Here is a 20,352-nt window from a genome sequence, read left to right on the forward strand (position 1 = left end):
TCACGTGTCTCCGGGTCGCAAGCTTAAGTGGGGATGAGGATGGGGGTCCTAGCTTTGTATCCAATGACAAGGCGCAAATCGCGGTTGTTTTGTTTACAAAGCGCTAGCCAGCTGGGCAACAAACAATCAACTTTCATTGAAGTCGGCCTCCCTTTTTCTTCCCTTGAGCGCCAAAATTTGTCTGTCTGGTCAAAGCCAAGTCAATTTCGTTCATGGTTCTTGTTTTTTTTATATGATTTTTTTTTTCGCTTTTGCTTATTCGCATCTGATTTATCGATTCCCTACCTTGACTTTAATTTTGATTGATACCCCTCACTTGGCTCCTTCCGTTTGTCGCTTTTGTCATTTGTCGTTTGAGGCTTTGTTCTCCCCGTCGTGATCGATTGTGCGCCACATTTCTGTTCGTGTGAGGCGCATTGCAGAACAGTCGCGCACCTTCCTTTTTCCTCTTTCTCACAGCCTCTCTCTTGCCATAAGTAGTTTCCCGTTATGTCTCAGGACTCGGGAAAATGGAGCGTCCGGCGCCCGCGTGAAGTGAGTCGTCTCTCTTAGTAATACCTTGGCTCCTTAGTTCTTTAGCCTCTATGTATGTCTATTCTCCTCTCTAACTACCTCTCTGTCTATCTTAGACTCTTGCGGGCTTCGGCCTCAATTCGAACCTTCCACAGCCTTCTGCATCGGGTCTCAAGCGCAGCAGTATGGCCGCTGGTATGACGCTCAGCAACCACAACCATGGCCGGTCCCTCTCAGGATCACGCCAGTCCCTCGCCATGTCTCGACCAAACCAACCAGGCATGTTCTCTCGTCCGTCAATGGGCCCTAGCCATACCGACTCAGGCTTCTCTTCTGTCAAGCGCACTTCAACCTTCCAGAGCAAACCCTTTGCTACGCCCTCCATGGGCACTGCCATTGGTTCGACCTCCAGTGGCGCCATGACAGAAGCCGACCGTCGAAGCAGTATCTACCGGTCCCGTACATCAGCATCAAACCATGCCCCACACCAGAGCTTCTTTCAGGCAGCGCCACAGGTCGCCGGCGTCCCCCGAGATCCAAGGCCGCTCAAGGATCGGTCATACCAATCACGCATTGGCCAGGAGCTCATCGACTACATGGTACAGTACAACTTTGAGCAGGAGATGAAGCATGTGCTGTCGCAAAACATCATGAAGTCGCCAACACAAAAGGACTTCAACTACATGTTCCAGTGGCTCTATCGTCGCATAGACCCAAGCCACAAATTCCAGAAGAATATCGACCAAGAAGTGCCGCCTATCCTCAAACAGCTACGTTATCCCTACGAAAAGTCTATTACCAAGAGCCAGATCGCTGCCGTTGGAGGCCAGAATTGGAGCACTTTTCTAGGTCTACTCCACTGGATGATGCAACTTGCACAAATGCTGGACGGCTACAGCAACCATCGCTACGACGAGGCATGTCTCGAGTCTGGCCTTGACGTCAGCGGCGACCACGTCATCTTCAACTTCCTGAGCCAGGCGTACCGCGATTGGCTGGCCATGGACGAGGATGTGGCTGACGACGACGCCGAGAGGTTGTTGGCGCCACATGTCGAGAATATGGCACTAGCCTTTAAAGCATCCAACTCACAGTACACGTCGGAGCTTGAAGCGCTAGAGGCGGAAAACTCGCGGCTTCAAAGTGAGATCGAAGAACTCGAAAAGAAGATGCCAGACCCGGCCATCCTCGACAATAATTTCAAGATCATGGAGGAAGACAAGGCCAAGTTTGAAGAGTACAATGCCATAGCCGTGCAACGCACTGAGAAGTACGAGGCTCGCATTGCCATCTTACAAGAGGAGCTAGACAAGATGATGCAGGAGCTGAAAGAGGCCGAGGACGAGCGACGGGGTCTTCAGCGCATCGTCGACGATCAGGGCATCAGCATGCAAGACATTGACCGGATGACGGCCGAGCGAGAGCGGCTGCAAAAGGGCATTGAAGTATCGTCGGTGCGGTTAGAAGAGGTGAAAAAAAAGGTGATCGAGAAGGAGGCCGATGCCAGCAGGCGGCTAGACGAGCTTGAGCGCATGGTCGACAAGTACAACACGCTAGCCTACCAGATTGGGCTCATTCCATCGTCAGCAATCAACGCCGAGGGCCACAATTACGAGCTTCAGGTGGTGGTCAACGACTCGGACTTTACGTCAACCAATCTCTTGATGAAGGGCTCTGCCAGCTCTGCCAGCGACCGGCTATTGGCTGATGCCACCACAGGGTACCAGCCAGCGCATATTCTCAATCTAGACCTCCGCGGGAAGGTCAAGAGCAATTTCACACAGCTGCGCAAGAACATTTCAGACCGGCGATCGGCGGCCATGGATGCCATGATGAAGGATCACGAGCTACTGGATGGCATCAAAGAAGCCATTGAGGACAAGCGCAACGAGGTTGAGGCGCTAGAACACCGCGTGCGCGCGGCCGAAGAAGAGTACGAAAAGACGCGCGAAGTGACGACGGCCCAGAAGATGGGCTCGGATGCGCAGATTGAGAAGATGGAAAAGGAGCTGGCCAAGATGCGTGCTGGGCTGTCAGAGTCTGTGCAGCTGATGGAACAGCGCGACATGAACACAAATATTGAGTGAGTAGAGGCTGTTCTTTCCAGGGGCGGGACCAGGCCGCCTTAGCTTTCCGGAATAATTTGCTAACCGCGTGGGGATGATAGGTATGAGCAGCTTGTGGTGCGTGCAAATGCTCTTCGGGAGGAGCTTCACACGGAGATTGACCGCATGTTGAACGACGTCATCAAGTTCAAGATCCACGTGCAGAAGAATCTCGACGACTACGAAGGCTTTGTTGCTGATGAATTAGAGAAGGAGCTTGGCAGTGAAGAAATGCTGGAGGATGAGGACATGTGATAGGGGGGGGAGTTTTCTTTTGTTTTTGTTGGATACCGCCTCTGTTCTTTTTTTTTTTTTTCTCTTTTTTCCCATGGCTATTCCCTCTCCCTTACTAGATCCCATACCCTCTTGTTTGCCTTGTGACGATTCACGATCCCCTGTTTTCCTGGTGTTTTGGTGGGTGGTGTCTTGTCTCACTTGTTTTCTGGTGGTGTCCTGAAATTCAAGGCACAACTTAGCGCAGCGGCGTCATTTGCCACTTCCTTGCTGTCGCCCATTTCCCTTGGCCCTCGACATCCTCCATTTTCCCCTCCTGGTTTTACTTTGTTGATCATCGGCATCAACGTCGGTTATTTTGCAATTCGTTTCCGCTGCAAATAGTCGCTGCTGCTACTGCTACTGCTGCTACTGCTGCTACTGCTACTGCTGCTACTGCTACTACTACGACTACTACGACTACTACTACTATTGCTCACAATGGGCCGTCCTCTCTACACCGATAATGACACCCATTCCGTAACCCCGGAGTCTACCTCAGCCTCGACCTCAACTTCGACGGTACCCGAGTCTTCCGCTTCCTCCGCTCAGCCGCAAACCCTCGGCTATGGCGCGGGTGCTAACACGGGGGCCGGCGTCACGCGGCCCAAAACACAGGAGGAACTGGAGGCTGATGCCCGCTACGAGGAACTGATGGAGGAGGAATATGCCAAACGCGATGGAGGTGCATAAGTGGCAATGTGATTCGATGCGACCAAAACAAATGGTCATCAGTGCTAGAACACCAGAATTAATATAACTCCAACCGCGGATATGACTCAAGCATATGTCTAATAACACCTATTTCATCCAATCCCTAGAGTGCATGTCCCCTCATGATGACTCTCGAAGTCGTGCTAATGCGGCCGAAACACCACTCGATAATGGAGGGTCCAAGTCTTTGTTCTGCGCTGTTGTTTGCGGCTGCTCCTCAGTGCTAGATGATGCGCTTGGCTCTGTCATTGTCACCTTTGCCGCCGCCGCCGCCGCCGCCGCCATCGTCTCTCCTGGAACCGCCTTCTCTGGCGCTGTCGCTGTCGCTCTCGCTGCTGGTGTAGAATTTCCCTGGGCACTGCCATTATTACCGCTCCCACTACGGCCCGGTACACTGAGAATATCCAGTTTGGATGCTTTCCGTGCACGGAACGGCTCGTCGACCACGTCCAGCCAGCGCTTCACTTTGATATCGCCCCAGCCCCCAATCATACTCAGCCGCTCAACATCGGCATTAATGCCGCCGCGCAGACTGCCAAAGTTGGTGATGAGGGACAACGCCTCTGTGCGGTTGAGCCCCGGCACAGCCGTGACGAAGCTCAGCACGCGCTCCACGTAGTTCGAGCCCTGTTGGCCCTTGATGGCCGAGAAGTTGCTGTGCTCCATCTGTTTGTATGTCTCTAGATAATGTGCGGCCTCCTGCACCGACCAGCAGCAAATTAGCGTAACGTTGTTGACCATGGACGTTTTGGCCAGTTCGCGCAGTGAGTCGTGGTGGTCGGCAATGTCAACAAGGGCCAAGACGACACGCAGCTCGTATTTGCCTTGGAGGTCTTGGATTCTCTTGTAGATGTATTCGGGGTGCAGACGGTGGTATTTAAGGCTGTTGCAACAGAATAAGGCATTAGCATTGGCAGGGGGCTTTCTTTGTTCGCGGCATCTTTCAGCCCCTCACTTTCGTTTTCTCCATCTCTCTCTCTCTCTCCTCTCCTCTCTCTCCTCTCTCTCTCGCTCCCTGTCAATCACGAACCTCAGAAATAGAGCACATGTCGTCACACCCAGCACATAGTCTGCTAAGATGTCGCCGTACTCCCAAGCGCACTTCTTGAAATGCGTAAGGACAGGGTTCCCTTTCTGCCGCATCGAGACCACGATAGCAGAGCCCGAGCTTGGCTTAGCGAGTTTCTGGGGCTTGGGCTGTACGATCTTGCTAGGTGTGTCTATTGTCTTTGCTGGTGTTGTTGCCGTAGCAGCGCCCGACGGCTGGGCAGGGAGCCGCCGCGGGATGGGCTGCTGGACTTTAGCAGGGCCTGGCTGTCCGGAGGATGTGGATGTGCCTTCTGGCGGGACACACAGCGAGGGCGGCTTCTGGTGGACATCACCGGTGGTTGCCGGCCTTGTCGCCGCCGCCTTGGGTGCTTGTTTTTCAGCGCTCTCGAGAGCTTGCATGAGCAAGTCATCAGGAAAGTCATCGAAATCAGCATCCATGTTGCATTCAGTTTGGTGATACTGTCTTTAATTAAAGTCGTAGAATATGCAACCAGAAAAGAGAAAGACAAGATTCGGTGACGTTTTGGAACTTTGATTGCCCAGTTTGCGCTGGTTATTGACACTGTAGCCTACGTAGTATATATACACTATCAAAGACATTGTGTTAACCCTAGCAACCCTACACGTAGTTGTATATTTGTATGGCGATGAAAGATCTTTCTTTCCCAGGCCACTTGACCTTTACATGAGTGCGCCAGGCTAGGGCCTTGTGATTCCCGTAGACGTTAGATATTTTCTCATGCTCAGGCTAGGGCCATTTATGCCGTTCAAAGCGCAGGAGTTGCCGTCCAGCCCCGCATCCCAAGCCTATCGGGGCTTTGTGTTACGGCATGTGTACCGAGATCAACTTGGCCAGGCCAGGGCCCACGTTACGAGGAGCGTGGGAGGGACTTGTACGTACCTGTTTCTAGCTAAGCCGCAGGAAAACAACATCTAGCTCATATCTTGGCACGCTCGCTTGACCAAGTAGTGGCACCAGCAGGTATGTCTCCAACTTGAGCTGCCTAAGCCCGTAGACGACTACAGCACGCGCCGAGACAAAAGAATAACGGTATTAATAAAACACCGTAGGCCAGCCTCTGGGGGATCCTATTCCCCCATGCCATGGTCGGGCGAGAAAGCGATAGTATCAAGTGGTCTCTAGAGGTCTGTCGGGAAAAGCCCTTCAGCGAAAACATTATGCCGAGCCGAGAGAAAGGGGGACAAGGAACAGGCAATGCCCAGTACGTTTCTGTTCTCAAGAAGCATGACTGCAACGTCGAATGCCGACTGAAGACGATAGACAAAGGTCTTGCTGCTTAGGCTAGGCGTTGGATCTATAACGAAAGTGCCACTAACACGAGTAGGGATTTGATTTTAGCATTCGAGGGGATGGCACTGACTAGTGGCGAATCTCTCAAGACCGAGAACAGCGGCGCCTAGAGGCCAGCAGCTATGACGATATCTGTGGAGCTAGACACATATGCTGGCCCGTTCCGAGGTCTCGCTTTTCATGGAAAATCACCGAGGATCCCGCATCATCAAACACACTTCTTGTTGCAAAATTACAGACGCAAAGTCATAACGACTCTTGGGCCGCACAAGTTTCATTCGTGTCGTACACAAACTGCAGACAGTCCCAAAGGAAAGAACATCCGAGCAGAATGCAAGCACCCTTCAATACTTGATGGGGGAGAAGGAAAAGGGGAAATACAACAAGAGAGTGCTGCACAGATACCGATAGGCCTAGCTGGTGCTCCGTACATATTTGGACCGCTGGGAAATGCGCCTGCTCACTGCCAATCTAGTGCCATCTACCAAGCCACAGAACGCATGAATCAGGACTGGGCTTTTAAGCCACCCTTGGGCTCGGCTTCGCAGCGCGGCTTGCCAAATCACAGCGAGGTTGCACAGCAGCTCGATCAGTCAGAGAAAGGGCAGGTGACACAGCATCTCCCAAGCAACTTGGCTGAGCCATCTCCTGCCCTGCTTCCCAAAAGCTATGACATAGTGACAATGCGTCTGGCCTGTGCTATGCAGGTTGTGGGAGTTGGTCTCGCAGGATGGCAAACTCAAGCCAGCGGCCAACGGGGCAATGTTTGTCACATGTGTGTGTGTGTAAGTAAAATCGTGCAGTACAGCCAGTAGCACCGATAATGAAAGCGGGAAAAGGAAGGAGAAGAAGAATAAAAAAAATAAAAATAAAAATAAAAAAATAAAAAGTCGCCTACACAAAAATTCACAGGGCCGGCTAACACGGCGCGCCTTCCTTTTGTGGCAACAGGAAGTTGACTCGGAAGCGCCGAGATCAAGATTCCGAGGTCGAGTCCCAACTCGCACCTGCCTTTTTCGGCACGACGAGTTTAGACCCGATTTCCGGAAAGAGCGCCGAGCCCCACATTGGCGTCTATGTGGACATGAAGACTGGCATTTCTTGTGGCTTTCAACGCGGCCATGTGCTCAAAAGCGATGCATGCGCATAGGCCTGCAAGCCGCCCTTTTTTACTACTACCTGGCCGACCGAGAAGATTAGATAGAGTACAACATTAAACACAGAAAGGCCCGTTCACATGCAAGATGTCTATGCAAGAGTGCAAGCCATCCCTCCTAGGTTGTACGGGTTATTAAATGTACTTTGCATTTCCAACGCAAGCATGCACAGGCTTGCTGGTTTATTAGCCGTGTCTTATGTGCAGCTATCCGGTGAAGCCAGCCGCCCCCCCCCCCCTCTTTGCCCTATCTCACAGGCTATTTATGACGCCTCCTAGTGGCTTGCGATGGAGATTCAGGGCTTTTTTGGCAACAAGCACCGTTCAGATTCCCTGCTTTGTTCCATCTCTTCCCAAAACAGCATTTCGTCAATGGGCGTCGATGTGGAAAGGGAGGCCGAGTTCCATGCCAGCCACAACATGTCTATTCATGTTTCACGCGTTTCTCCTTCTTCCCTGCATTCTATAGCGCAGATGCCACAGGAGGCAAGTAGCCCTATGGACTAACAGCAAAGCCACAGTTTAGCCTTCATGATCACCGTTCTCTGACGTTAAGAATAGAACAGAAGCTATGAGATCATTGAGGCGCAGCTCTACATCGGAGGCGGGCGGGCGGGTTGTTTTTCCTTTTTTTTTTTTTTTTTTTTTTTTTTTTTCAGCCATGGCTTGCAAGGACAACACACAACACAGGCTGACCTGACCGCTTGGAATAAGAGAGAAGAGAAGAAGGATCCTGTCTACTTGCGTGTCAAGATTTTGCCCGGTCTGAGCTTCCTGTTATCAGCAGCTCCGTTCCCAGCTAGCAACCCGGGCAATAATGTGCCTCCCAACGTGATACATTGTTCCTCGGTTGTGCTTCTGCAGGCCCAGCGAAGGGCAGGCAGGTTAGGCGGACGATATAGGCCTGGTGCAAAAAGTGCCTGTTCTCGTCCATGCTGTTTCTTGGGAGGGCTGCCCTTTGTTGCAATATGATCTACGTGCATTTTTATACTGCTATTTCCCCCCCCCCCCCCCCCTCCCCTCCCCATATTTCTGATACCCTTCTTCTGCACATGTAATGTGAAGGGGAGGGCTGCCGGTTGTCCTGCATTGGGATGTTGTTTTAGGGGAAACACGAACACAGATAAAACCAAGGACAAAAGGCCCCCCTTTTTGGCATTGGGGGGGGGGGGGGGCTCCAGGAACTTGGACGGTTTTAGCATCTTAACCCTGCTCGAGAATTTCCGTATACAAGACAGCGGCTTTCTTTGGTTGTCTTGTCAGGTGGTCTTGTGTGTGATCAGGTCGGCTATTTTCTCATTACGCTTATGCTTTCACCTGCTGGAAGGACAGCACATACAGGGAGAGAGAGAGAGAGAGAACAAAGAGATAGGGAAGTAATCACGGCCAGAGGAGCAAAAGGAAAATCCACCGAAGGAAGAGATGATAACGGCAAAGTAACCTCAGGCGAAGAGGAGGACGCACCAAAACGCCCGGTCATAGTGACATGCCAATGAAATCAAGCGCCCCGAACAAAGACGAAGAGAACGGAAGTTCGTGATTCGGAGGAATTAGGGAAACCTAAGATTATCATACTTGACACATCGATGGCATGTCGTTTTGGGCGTTATCTTTAGCCTTCTGGGGCAATCACGCTTCGCAACTTGGCAGGGTTTGATTGACGTTGGACCTTTACTTGTCGCGATTCGTCGAGTTACGGGGTTCAGAGTTGGAGGGGAAATTGGCGAGAGAGAGCACAGGACCAGGGATCGTGGTCCAGTTCTCCAACTCTTCTAACTTGTTACTTGTTCTACTTTCAGGGACATTGCTGTGTTAGGGTTGGCTAGCAATATAAGCCATCAGCATTTCCCGCTTAGGGGCTGCTAGTCTCGTCGCGGCTAGGCTACCCTGCAGAGTAGCAGAGCCAACTTTGCAGTAGCACTGGCATTAGTAACGGGGCTGGCTGATCACGTAAAACCCACACCACCAGACCAGAAAAACCAAACAGCAGTTAGGGAGCAAGAGCAAGTTGCTATGGGGGCTAAAGGAAAGCCTTGGGGTCAAGAGGCTTTATGCATAGCGAAACGGAAAGGAGAGGGGGGCCATGGGGGCCACGGGCACTCTCTTTCGCCGGAGCCCGGCCTGGATTGCTTTGCCTTATTGTTTTCCTGCTTCCGGTGGAACATGGCTTAGTGAGGCTGGCCCTCACGCTCATGCAAATGCAAACTGAGGCGGCTATTTTTGGGGGCTAGGAGTGAGGAGTCTTGCTTGCTTTTTGTCTCTTGTCTCTCTGGTGTCCGTCTGTTTGTCTTTGTCCTTGTTCACCGATCCCCTCCCTCTCCAGGTTGTCTGTCTGCCGGAAAAAGCAAAATCAAAACAAGGCCCTGTTCTCTCCAACTCCCCAACTGCCTTGCCTGGAAAGCCTTAAGGGGCGTTGTTGCATTGGTTGCTGGGTTTCTTGAGTCTTGGTGTTTGCTTGGCTTCAGTTATCACCTTCGTATAGATGGGAGTATGGTGGGGGCAGCAGTCTGAGCCTGACTTTGGTCGTTCTATGCTTGCATGGGCTAAGACAGGAGCCCGTCTTCCTCTTCCTATTCCCTTTGTGTGGTGATTTTCCAGGTGATTTTCTTTTCCCATTTGGCAGCGGGGGCGGAGGAGGAGGAGGAAGAGGAAGCATAAGACCAAAATTTATTCACGGACTGTAAGCTAGTGCAGTCAGTCAGTGGCTGCGGGCTTGGTTACGAGGAGCAAATTGTCTAAATAAAGACACGAACGAGGCTTGGGAGTGGAAGCCGAGGACTAGACAAGAGCGAGCCAGGATCTGGCCCTTTTGGTCTGTTCTTCGGGTTTGCTACTAGGGGAGGGGGTTAATTATCAGTCCAAATATATATGCCTTAGTTTCGAGTAGGTCTGGTCTTCGGGTTTGCTACTAGGGGAGGGGGTTAATTATCAGTCCAAATATATGTGCCTTAGTTTCGAGTAGGTCTGTTCATACGGGTTTCTGGAGAGGGTGGTCTAGACGGGGTGCTGACAGGCCTGAAAAAGCATACTTCCTTGTATCAGAATCGAAAAGACTAGACGAAGATTGTGGTAGTATTACATGGACACTAGCAGGGCTTGAGGCTGCTTGTATTTAGACTTTTGAGAGGAGCGTGTGTGTGTGTGTGTGTGTGTGTGTGTGTTTTTTTTTTTTTTTTTTTTTTTTCTAAATACCCTTTATGCTCTAGCTCCAATGTGCGGTCATTAACTAGTACAGCACTAAGAGCACTAGCCATGCAGGTGCAGTTTTTTTCTTTCCGTTCCCTTGGAACAAAGAAAGACTGAGAAAGAAAAAAAAAAAGAAAAAAGAAAACAGACATTATTGTTCACTGTTCCTCTGTTCCTCTGCTTCTGGTATACGATGGCAAGGGAAGGGGGCCCCTCTTCTTATCCTTCCTGCTATCTTGGGCCTGTAACCCTTGGCAGGGTAAAGCCAAGACTGGGCAAATACGAAAACAAAACAGACCATAGCCACGTCTCTGATTGGCCTTCCTTTCGCATGACGATCTTTCTTCTCGTCTGGCTGTGATCTCCCTTCCCCCATCAGCTGTTCTCGGATTGGCCCAGCTTTTGTGCTAGACACAGTCAGATTTCTTTTGCTGTCTACCTTCTTTCTCGCTCCTCTGCCACTCCTCCATGTGCTATTACGCTGACCTTGTGCGTATTCCCAACGCCAACTAACATACGTCACTGATTAGCGCTCCATTCCCCTCCCTTCTTTCACTGTTTGCTTTGTCCTCTTGCTTCGCTGCTTTCTTACTTCCGCATTCATTCCCTCCCCTGTCTCGCTCGCTTGCAATACTGCCCAAGGGGCCCCTGCTTCTTGTGCTAGCTCTCTTTTAGCTCTCTCCCTCTCTTCTTCTTTTTGACACAATTAGGGCGAAGGGCCGTATGTGCCTGGTGCATGGGACCTAGCTGGCTTAAAGCATAGACCAAAGTTTCCATTGTCTAGGAAAACCTCGCAACTAACGTGTTTATGGCGCTTCAGCCACGCCTTTTCTATTGTGACAGCTTGCGCACCGGTTGCCGAGCAAACCACCACGAATATTACACAACCGCAGTCCTATAAAGCCCGTTATCACTCATGTTTAGCCCATAGCCCCAGCCTTCTCACCGTCAAAGGTTGGTCAAGTCGTGTGGAGAATCACATCTCCCGTTCTGTAGCCGAGATATTGGCAGGTGGGCTTCACTAGGGTTTTTTTTTATTTCCTTCTTTTGGCTAGGGGGCCGGTAGAAGGGAGACAGATACAGAGGGAAGGTGAAGAATCTGTTATTTGTGCAAAGTAGCTAGTTTGTAGTGAGTGGTTCTAGAGCAGCATGTATGTATAGTGGCGCTATTGCCGCCACTGGCTTCTTTCTCCCTCCTCGTAAATTGGCCCCCTCTAGGAAATATTTGAAGGAAGAGAAATGAGCTGCTACCGAATCTAGACTAGAAAACCCAGAGAGAAGCAGCATGCCCCCTTGCTATTTGGCAAGGGCTAGGCTTTAGCGACGAGGTTTACGGACGCTGAGCGGTTTTCCCTTGCTTTAATTTTCTCTCTTCTTCCTCTGTCTTTCTGTAAAGGTCTGGACACAAGGAATTAAATCCGGCCAGACTTTTGATTGCGTCCATCCTCTTCGCTGTGGTTAATTTGTCTGTTCCCATTGTTGTTGTACAAGACCGAGATGTCGTCTGTAGTTAGAGAATAAGTAAAGGCAATTGCATTTCCTGTTGAAAGCCAGTTTGCTGCACCTGCCTGTTTGTGACAAGGGGGGGGGGAGAAAAAAAAAAGGAAGGTGCAGGTAAATAAGCAAAATGTAACTGCAAGAAGTAAAAAAAACACACACAAAATCAGTAAAATGTAGGTTGCAGAAGGGGGCGCCGCCCCAAATACTGGCAATTGCGTACAGAGTGGACGTGGTCATTGCATGCACACGTGAACAAGAGAGGAAGGCGTGGTCTTGTCATCTGATACTCGGCGACCGCTCTTGCCTTTTCTGCTGACTTTTCTTTTGCAATGTTCTACTGTGGCTTTTGACGCGCTGTACTTTGGCTTGCATAGGCTGTCAGTTCACAGTTGTAATAAGTTTGTGCCTTTTCGTGCTATTTCTTATTGGCTTGGTCCTGCTTTTCACCAGCCTGTTAATTGGGACTGGGAGGAAGGGAGAACCTCACCGTCTCCGTCCTCCCACTGCATGTAAAACCTGTTCTCTCTGTTTCTTCTCTTTGCTTTGCTTAGAAGGGAGGCCCCCTGGTCTAATCCTTTATGTCCTAGGCGGGGTCCTATTAGGTTCTACTGGTCGTCTTTGGCTTTTTTCTTGTACAGGGCGAAGCAGGGTAAAGCTGTATGGTATACGCCCCTTACCTAGTAAGACACCCCTGATGTTGGCTTCTCTGTTCTAGCCGTCTTGAGCCAAAGGAACCTGCTGCATCCGTATTGTAGATGTTCTGTATGTCAGGATTTATGGTGCCTGGCTTAGAAAGGGTAAAGGGGGGGGGGAGGGAATATGAGGGGTGAGTGTAAGGGGGTGTGAGTGTTCTGTTTTCTCTATTTTTTGATTTCATATCTTTCAAAACACACCCCTTCGGTTGCCGTACTTTGCGAGGTAGGAGAAGGAAGAACAAACAACTTGCCTTGCTGTTGGATATAAACTGGACGTCCTTCGCTCTCTTTGACCCAGGTCTATCCCCTCTCTCATCCTCTTACTCTCCAGACCTCTTGTCAATCGTTACTGGTTCTCTGAGTTTTGCTTCTCATCATCATTTTTTTTCTTCTTTTTCTTTCACGTTCAAATTTTATCCAAGACATTCGTTTTTCTTTGCTTCTTCATTCTCCAATTTCTCTTCACTCACAAACCTTTAACATAATGTTCGTCAAGTTCTCGTCGCTGGCCTCCGTGGCCTCCATGGCCTCTCTGGCTCTTGCTCAGACTTACACCCTGTGCAACCCCACCAAGGAGAGTATGTAATGAGTTCTGCACCATACGCCTCGCTGTAGTATCACTGGCTAACGTTGTTATCTGTTCTAGCTTGCCCTGCCGACGCTGCTGTTGGTGGCTCTCACACCATCGACTTCACCAAGGACAAGATCGATGAACTTTTCACTGCTGCCCAGGGCACTGATGTCACTTACGATGACAAGCTTGGTGCTGTCTTTGACATCACGAAGGAGACTAACGCCCCTACCATCTCGTCGAAGGGATTCATCTTCTTCGGCCGTGTCGAGGTCACCATGCGTGTCGCTCCCGGCACTGGTATTGTCACCTCGGCCGTCCTCCAGTCTAACACCCTGGATGAGATCGACTGGGAGTGGCTGGGTGGCAAGCCCAACGAGGTCCAGACCAACTTCTTCTCCAAGGGGTAAGCAAGCATTGGCGTTCGCCGTTCCCAGTGAATGTATTAGAGCATCGTCATTCTAACAAGTCAATTCTACAGCAACACCTCCACCTACGACCGTGGCGGCATCACCCCTATGAGCGATGCTACTGAAACTTTCCACACCTACACCATCGACTGGACTGCCGAGCGTATCGAGTGGATCCTGGACGACAAGGTCATCCGCACGCTGACCTATGCCGACTCTGACTCTACCCAGGGCTACCCCCAGACTCCTATGCAGATCAAGCTGGGCACCTGGGTCGGTGGTTCTTCCACCGCCAGCGAGGGCACCGTTGAGTGGGCTGGTGGCAAGTCTGACTTCAGCAACAACAACTCGTACAAGGCTTACTACCAGAAGATCGTCATCGAGGACTACATGGGTGGCAACAAGACTGCTGGCTCTTACGTCTACACTGACAAGACCGGTGCCTGGCAGTCAATTGAGGTCTCCCAGGACAAGACCGAATCCAACTCGACCACCACCGACTCTTCCGTCAAGCCCAAGAGCTCGGACTCCACTACCCTCAGCACTTCCACCCGTACCTCTACTGCTTCTTCCTCCACCGGCACTGGCTCCCGCACCGGCACTGGCAGTGGCTCTGCCTCTTCCACTGGCAGCTCTTCCAACAGCTCCAACTCTTCGCCTTCTGGCTCTGCCTCTGCCAGCACCACCTCGACCGTCACTGGTGCCGCTTCCAAGATGCTGGGCTCGACCTCGCTGTTCGCTGCCTGCGTTGCCCTTTTCATGGGCATCGCTCTGTAAATATCTTGTTGGATATTCTGATATATCTGGGTGGATGTTGATCATGCTCCGATAAATCTGCATACGCACATACGAACTCCCGGCGCACAGTGGTTTCTTTTCTTTTTCATGTTATGCATGGGCTGCCCTATATCTTTTTTTACATTATTCCGTTTTGCGATATCCACATAATAGTTGATTTTACTTTTTACTTGCGCTTGTTAGTCCCTCTGTTCGTATTGGCATGCTGTATAGGGCCTAGTATTTATGGACGTGGGCGTGGTGCTGGGTATTTAGTCGCACTAATATAGATCCTGTTGATGATCGAGATGACGTTGCTCAATTCGTAGCGAGTGTAATGCTGTGTTATGTTTGCGTAGTTCTAGACTTGACACTGTCTGAGATTCGTCAGCCCATACCGTCACTAGTGACCGACCCGCATGCCTTGTCAGCCGGTGACGTTAGAATCACGCCGTAGGAAGCCCATAGTGGCGCTGCAGCCCTATACCAAGGCTCTTTTCTGATTAGGAACCTCAACAAGAACGAGGAGCCGTTTTTAACCCACCAGGTCTTGCATGTGAAGCAAGTATTAGGAGTGTATGAGGACTATATATAGTAGTATTAGTATGTTGCCAGGGGGCTTGTAGGGTTTCAGCAACAAAAAATGCTTGCTTTTTAAGAGCGGCGAGAAAGCTAAAGACTAAAGAGTATGTATGTATCTCTCTATCTACATGTCATGTGAATTGTTGTCATAGGGCGATGGGTGTGAGAGTTAGACGGCTTATGGTGGTACAAAGGCTTGATTGATAGGTTCCAAATTAGGTAGCTTCCCAAGCTTCCTGATACCGATGAAAAATGGGTCTGTTATCCACATAGCCAATCAAAACTCGGATCTGTCCAACGCCTCCGTCTTCACTTTTCTGGCTTCCATGTTGCTTCTGTGCGACCGTCAAGCCACTACAACAACGCCTCTCTGGCGAGTTCTTTGAATGGTTATTCACATGCGCAAATCACATCGCCAAACAGCCCTTCTAGCTTTTCTACCGTCTGTTTTACTTCTTCACATTATACCCATCTGCCTGTCATGCAGGGCTTCAACATGGGACGATATGTCCCCCCTGACGCCGAGGGCGTATCCTCTGGCAACCAACTACACCGCAAACACCCTCTGGGTGCGCGAGGACGCAAGGCTGCCTCAACTGGCGCCATTATTGTGCGTTTCGAGATGCCCTTCAATGTCTGGTGTGGCAACTGCCCGCGCGAAACGCTGATTGGCCAGGGAGTGCGATTCAATGCCGAAAAGCGCAAGGTCGGAGCTTACTACAGCTCCTCCATTTGGGCCTTCCGCATGCGCCACGCTGACTGCGGCGGCACGTTGGAGATCCGCACAGATCCACAGAACACGGCCTACGTGGTAGTTGAAGGCGGCCGACGGCAGGACCGTGGAGATCTCAACGGGCCCGCACCCGACGCACTCAATCTTGTGCACGAGAGTGATGACGCAGCTGCGGCCGAAGCCACGTCGCAGACGCGTGAGGAGTTGCGGCAGACCGCTTTTGGCCGGCTGGAAAAAACCATCCTCGACCGCGGCGAAGTAGCCCGGGCCACAGAGCGCCTGGATGACCTCCAAGATGCTGCAGAACGCGCATGGGACGACCCATACACACGCAACCAGCAACTGCGGTCAGTGTTCCGTGCAGGCCGCAAAGAACGTGAGCGCGAGGCGATGGAAGCCCAGGATCTCAAAGACCGGCTATCGCTAGGGGCCGGGATCGAGCTGTTGGCAGGATCCCGCGAGGACGAGCTTTATGCGAGCTTGGTGGATTTTGGCTACGATGACACAGATGCCGCACGGATCGTAGAGAGGGAGGCCATGGCAAAGCCAATGTTTGGTGGTGGGAAGGCCGAAGCCGAAGCGGAGGCTGGTCGACGCAAGGGAAGAGGCGTCTTGAAGGCTGAGGCGTTGGCGACAGCACGTAAGAGCGCCTTTGTGTCGCAGGTCGTGGGCAATACACGGCTAGCTCAGGACCCATTTCTCGCTAAACGGACGGATGATGCCCAGCGTTCAAGCGGCATTGCCGGAATCAAGCGGAAGCGTGTGGGCGAAAATGGTGAGCCGTCCAAGCTGGGAGGAGAACAAGCAGGAGCGGAGGATGCAGCAGAGGCAAGGGTTAAAGCACCAAAAACGGCATTAGTCAACTACGATTCCTCTGGGTCGGAGTGACGTAAACTGAAGCAGCAGGAAGCGAGGAAGAGGCAAACTGCTACTGGGAGGAACAACAGGTGAAGAAAAACAGAATTCACGGTTAGAAGTCGTGTTGATGCACGGTTTAGCAGGATTAAAGATCATGAGAGGCGAGAGGACTGTGGAAGAAGGAGAGAGAGAGCGAGGGAGGTATGTGTGTGTGTGTGTGTGCTTGTGCGCGTCTCCTTCAAAAAAAGAAGAGGAAAAAAAATTAATTTTCATTACAGGGACTATATTAAGCTCTCTCATCTGGGGATCATAAAGGAAGACATAGATAATCATGACGGCAACGGGACCGGCCCGGACCGATGGACGGCTTTTACAGATCCATCTGGCCTGCAGCAGCGGGCTCTTCATCGTCGTCGTCGTCGTTGAACGAAACTACGGACGAAAGATCAGAATCGTCGTCGGATGCAGCGCCGGTCTCATCGGCAGCTTCCTTGGAGGCAAACTTGGCGACATATTCTGTGCAAAGAGCGAGAGGGAGGCAAAGAGGAGGCATTAGCAAGCGGACTAGAGAGGACAAACGCAGACACTGGCTTAGGAGGGAAAAGGGTGGACCTTGGCTCGGTGAAACCAGCGCGATGCGGCTTCTTCCAGCATGAGATCGTAGAACACAATAGACCTTGTGGTACGTACCCTTCACCTTTTCGTCATAGGCCTTTGGTTCTCGCAACAGCATTGCAGCGGCCTCGCCGTTGAGAGGGTCGGTTGGGTTGGGATAACGCAACAGTTGCGGCAGAAAGCTCTCGAAAATGTTGACCATATCAAACATGGGCGACCAGGTCTGGTTAATGACGTCAAGACACACGGAGCCCGAGATTTCATCGATGTTGGGATGGAATATGCGGTTGACGAAGCCGATGCTAGGCGACTTATACGGGTATGATTCGGGCAGTTCGACGTGGATTTTCCAGAGACCGCCTTCGAATGGAGCTGCAGCTCAACAAAAGGAGAAAAGCGAGGGATAGTGTTAGTAGAACAGAACCCCGGGGAGGCTTGGCGAAAAACATGGAGACGGGGCGGGGGAAGACTCACTCTCGACAGGGCCCTTGAACCGGACAAAGAATTCGCTCCTACTCTCAACGATTAGACTTGCCGTTTTTTCGCGCCTTGCTCTTGATGATGTATCCTCACACTGCACGAAGCACATTAGCAAAATGCCCACGGTCCTATAGCCGTTTTTACTGACGTACTGCTATCATTAACTAGTGTCACTTCGTAGTCGCTCATCATGCTATATTCATAGGCGCGTGAGTACGGGTTCAAACTAGGCCGGAATCACGGAAGGGAGGGCTTATCAGTCGTACAGCCTATGGAGCAGAGTAGACACATGTTAGCAAGAGAGAAATAGACAGCAAGGACGCATGGGAATGGGACGTATTTACTTCATGACCTAGGAGACACAAGAGTTAGCAGGGCTGGAGGATGCAAAGTAGTGGCGTGCAAATTCAGCCGAATAGAGACTCACGTCGGTTTCAATTCTGCGGCGCGGACTGCTCATTTTGGCAGCTGACGTAAATGGAAGCACTTCACGCGAGATTTCGTGATAATTGACGGTTGGCTGGCCAGCGACAACGTGGTGTGGTGGCTACGGGATAGAAGGAGGCTAGAATAACCAGTAGAGATGGAAAAGAAAAAGAAGAAGAAGAGAAAGATGCAGAAAAGAGGTTGGAAGAAAGACACACGGAAAACCGACTGCAAACAGTAGAGACAAAAACAAAATTGATCAAAAAATTAAGAGGCAGAAACCAAGTATCGCATGCAGACAGACAAGAACAAGACAAATGCCCCCCCAAACTGGCATTCATAACCCTAACACAACCGCGGGAGCGGGGTGGTCGCGTGAGCTCATAACCCTAGATGCATGCCGACAATGACGTTACCCCGCCCCACTTGGGCCGACGGAAAAGCACCCACTGTTGTCGTCACATCTCGAGTCACGTGGGCGAAACACTCCCTGTCTGCTTAGTCATGAATGGCTCGGACCGAGGAAAATCAAAGACCTTAGCCAAAAGGAACTCCAACTCCAAACCCCAACCCTAAAGGGGTTCTCTAATCCCCCTCGGTAGAACTGAGCACAGAAATGCCGCCAAAACCGAGCGAAAGCAAAATCAAGCGGTCTCAAAAGTACAGAGTAAATCCCATCATGATCCAAGAATACATATAAACGCAAGAGTCATCCAGAAAGTGACTGGCGCCAACCCTGACTTGGTTTTAATTCTGAAGAGAAATTTTCTCTGGGCTCTTTCATAGAGGCTTTTTAGTCTGCTTGAGCTGTTTTTTTTTTAACTTTTATATTAAAAATTCCTTTTTTTCCCCCCCTTTCAGCATCGCCTTTCAATTGACTGCTCTGCTATCAGTCTTACATTGGCTCTTTGTTTTATATCTATTTATTGTTTATAAATACCTGTTTTTGGTAGAATCCCTCCTAGCTACTGACACAAAGCTTCCACTGCAGATTGAAGCACAGCATCTGTACATCACATCACAGTGCAGGCCTGGAATTGCCAACAACCTCAAACTGCCAAACAACAAAGTATATTTTGCCCAAAGGAAATAATACTTTGCATGCCTTGATCCCCTTTTCTATTTTTATTTTTGCTTTTCTTGAGTGCTTCTCCATCATGACTTCCCTCTCATCTGTGACCCCGCGGCTGTCTGCACTGGCTCGTCTCCCCTTCCGCCCTCCTTCATATTCTCTTCTTCACACATGCTCCTGTCCTCTTTCTCTCTCACTGTCTGTCTCTCAGACCCAGAGCCGTTCCCCCTCAGCCGCCTTAATACCTTCCGCTTCCCCTTGCCATGCACAGATCCGCTACAGCTCGCACTCGCCTATGGGCGACCCATTGCTTGTGACCCGTAAAAAAGTCACCCTTAACACTCTTGGTAGCATGTACCGCAAGGGCGAGCCCATAGCCGTACTCACGGCCCATGATTTCCCCAGTGCTCACGTCGCTGATGCTGCAGGCATGGACATCGTCTTGGTTGGCGATAGTCTGGCCATGGTGGCTCTGGGCATGCCTGATACCAGCGAGATAACGCTGGATGACATGATTCTGCACTGCAAGTCGGTTGCACGGGCCACTTCGGCTGCTTTTACTGTAGGCTTCCTCCCTCCCTTTCTCCCCCTCTGAAGCTAATAACCCACTGCTAACCATGGGCTCTTCTTTCCCCTGGCTTAGGTCTGCGATCTTCCCATGGGCAGCTATGAAATTTCCCCAGAGCAAGCTCTAGCATCTGCCATTCGCCTCATCAAGGAAGGCCGCATCCAAGCTGTCAAGCTTGAGGGTGGTGCTGAAATGGCACCAACCATCTCCAAGATCACACGTGCTGGAATCCCCGTGCTAGGCCACATCGGCCTGACACCACAGCGGCAGAACGCACTTGGCGGCTTCCGCGTGCAGGGCAAAACCGTCAGCAGTGCTCAGCGTGTGCTTCAGGACGCCCTAGCCGTCCAGGAGGCTGGTGCCTTTGGCATGGTCGTTGAGGCGGTGCCGGCCGAGGTTGCAGCAATCGTTACAAAGAAGCTCAGTGTCCCGACCATCGGCATCGGCGCTGGAAACGGCTGCTCAGGGCAAGTCCTGGTGCAGGTTGACATGACCGGCCACTTCCCGCCTGGCCGATTCCTGCCCAAGTTCGTCAAGCAGTATGGGAATGTATGGGGCGAAAGCATCAAGGCCATTGAGAGATACAAGGCGGAGGTCAAGAGCCGTGAGTACCCAGCAGCAGAACACACATACCCTATTTCCAAAGACGTCCTTGAGTCCTTCGAGGCGTCAGCATTGGGACAGGTTGCTGGCAGCAAAAAGGCATAGAGGTAGAAGAAGAAATGAGGAGGAGGGAAGGGGCGACTAAGATGATAT

At 51.1% G+C, this 20,352-nt stretch overlaps 7 protein-coding genes across 7 annotated transcripts; 5 read left to right on the top strand and 2 right to left on the bottom strand.

The window, feature by feature from the left end:
- Positions 1–489: 489 nt before the first annotated feature.
- Positions 490–2,873, top strand: HOO65_021078 (putative kinetochore protein NDC80; the record flags this gene model as incomplete). Its single annotated transcript, XM_071006499.1, has 3 exons — positions 490–534; positions 630–2,596; positions 2,681–2,873. The coding sequence occupies 3 exons, from the start codon at positions 490–492 to the stop codon at positions 2,871–2,873; spliced, it is 2,205 nt and encodes a 734-aa protein (XP_070861716.1).
- Positions 2,874–3,332: 459 nt separating this feature from the next.
- On the top strand, positions 3,333–3,584 carry HOO65_021079 (uncharacterized protein; the record flags this gene model as incomplete). Its single annotated transcript, XM_071000238.1, has 1 exon — positions 3,333–3,584. The coding sequence occupies one exon, from the start codon at positions 3,333–3,335 to the stop codon at positions 3,582–3,584; it is 252 nt and encodes an 83-aa protein (XP_070861717.1).
- A 141-nt stretch (positions 3,585–3,725) lies between these two features.
- HOO65_021080 (Mating-type switching protein swi10) lies at positions 3,726–5,093 on the bottom strand (the record flags this gene model as incomplete). Its single annotated transcript, XM_071006786.1, has 2 exons — positions 3,726–4,488; positions 4,636–5,093. 2 exons carry the CDS (start codon positions 5,091–5,093, stop codon positions 3,726–3,728), a joined length of 1,221 nt encoding a protein of 406 aa, XP_070861718.1.
- A 7,895-nt stretch (positions 5,094–12,988) lies between these two features.
- On the top strand, positions 12,989–14,262 carry HOO65_021081 (putative glycosidase crf1; the record flags this gene model as incomplete). The annotated part of the gene is made up of 3 exons (XM_071006833.1): positions 12,989–13,082; positions 13,151–13,481; positions 13,557–14,262. The coding sequence occupies 3 exons, from the start codon at positions 12,989–12,991 to the stop codon at positions 14,260–14,262; spliced, it is 1,131 nt and encodes a 376-aa protein (XP_070861719.1).
- Positions 14,263–15,340: 1,078 nt separating this feature from the next.
- On the top strand, positions 15,341–16,465 carry HOO65_021082 (Coiled-coil domain-containing protein 130; the record flags this gene model as incomplete). Its single annotated transcript, XM_071000239.1, has 1 exon — positions 15,341–16,465. The coding sequence occupies one exon, from the start codon at positions 15,341–15,343 to the stop codon at positions 16,463–16,465; it is 1,125 nt and encodes a 374-aa protein (XP_070861720.1).
- Positions 16,466–16,805: 340 nt separating this feature from the next.
- On the bottom strand, positions 16,806–17,990 carry HOO65_021083 (Ubiquitin-conjugating enzyme E2 8; the record flags this gene model as incomplete). Its single annotated transcript, XM_071006858.1, has 4 exons — positions 16,806–17,422; positions 17,525–17,624; positions 17,683–17,694; positions 17,958–17,990. 4 exons carry the CDS (start codon positions 17,988–17,990, stop codon positions 16,806–16,808), a joined length of 762 nt encoding a protein of 253 aa, XP_070861721.1.
- A 1,123-nt stretch (positions 17,991–19,113) lies between these two features.
- Positions 19,114–20,304, top strand: HOO65_021084 (3-methyl-2-oxobutanoate hydroxymethyltransferase; the record flags this gene model as incomplete). Its single annotated transcript, XM_071006856.1, has 2 exons — positions 19,114–19,590; positions 19,672–20,304. 2 exons carry the CDS (start codon positions 19,114–19,116, stop codon positions 20,302–20,304), a joined length of 1,110 nt encoding a protein of 369 aa, XP_070861722.1.
- Between the last annotated feature and the right edge of the window lie 48 nt (positions 20,305–20,352).

The sequence above is a fragment of the Ceratocystis lukuohia genome, assembly GCF_044167205.1.
Source record: "Ceratocystis lukuohia strain C4212 chromosome Unknown Supercontig2_pilon, whole genome shotgun sequence".
Taxonomy (NCBI): Eukaryota; Fungi; Ascomycota; class Sordariomycetes; order Microascales; family Ceratocystidaceae; genus Ceratocystis; species Ceratocystis lukuohia.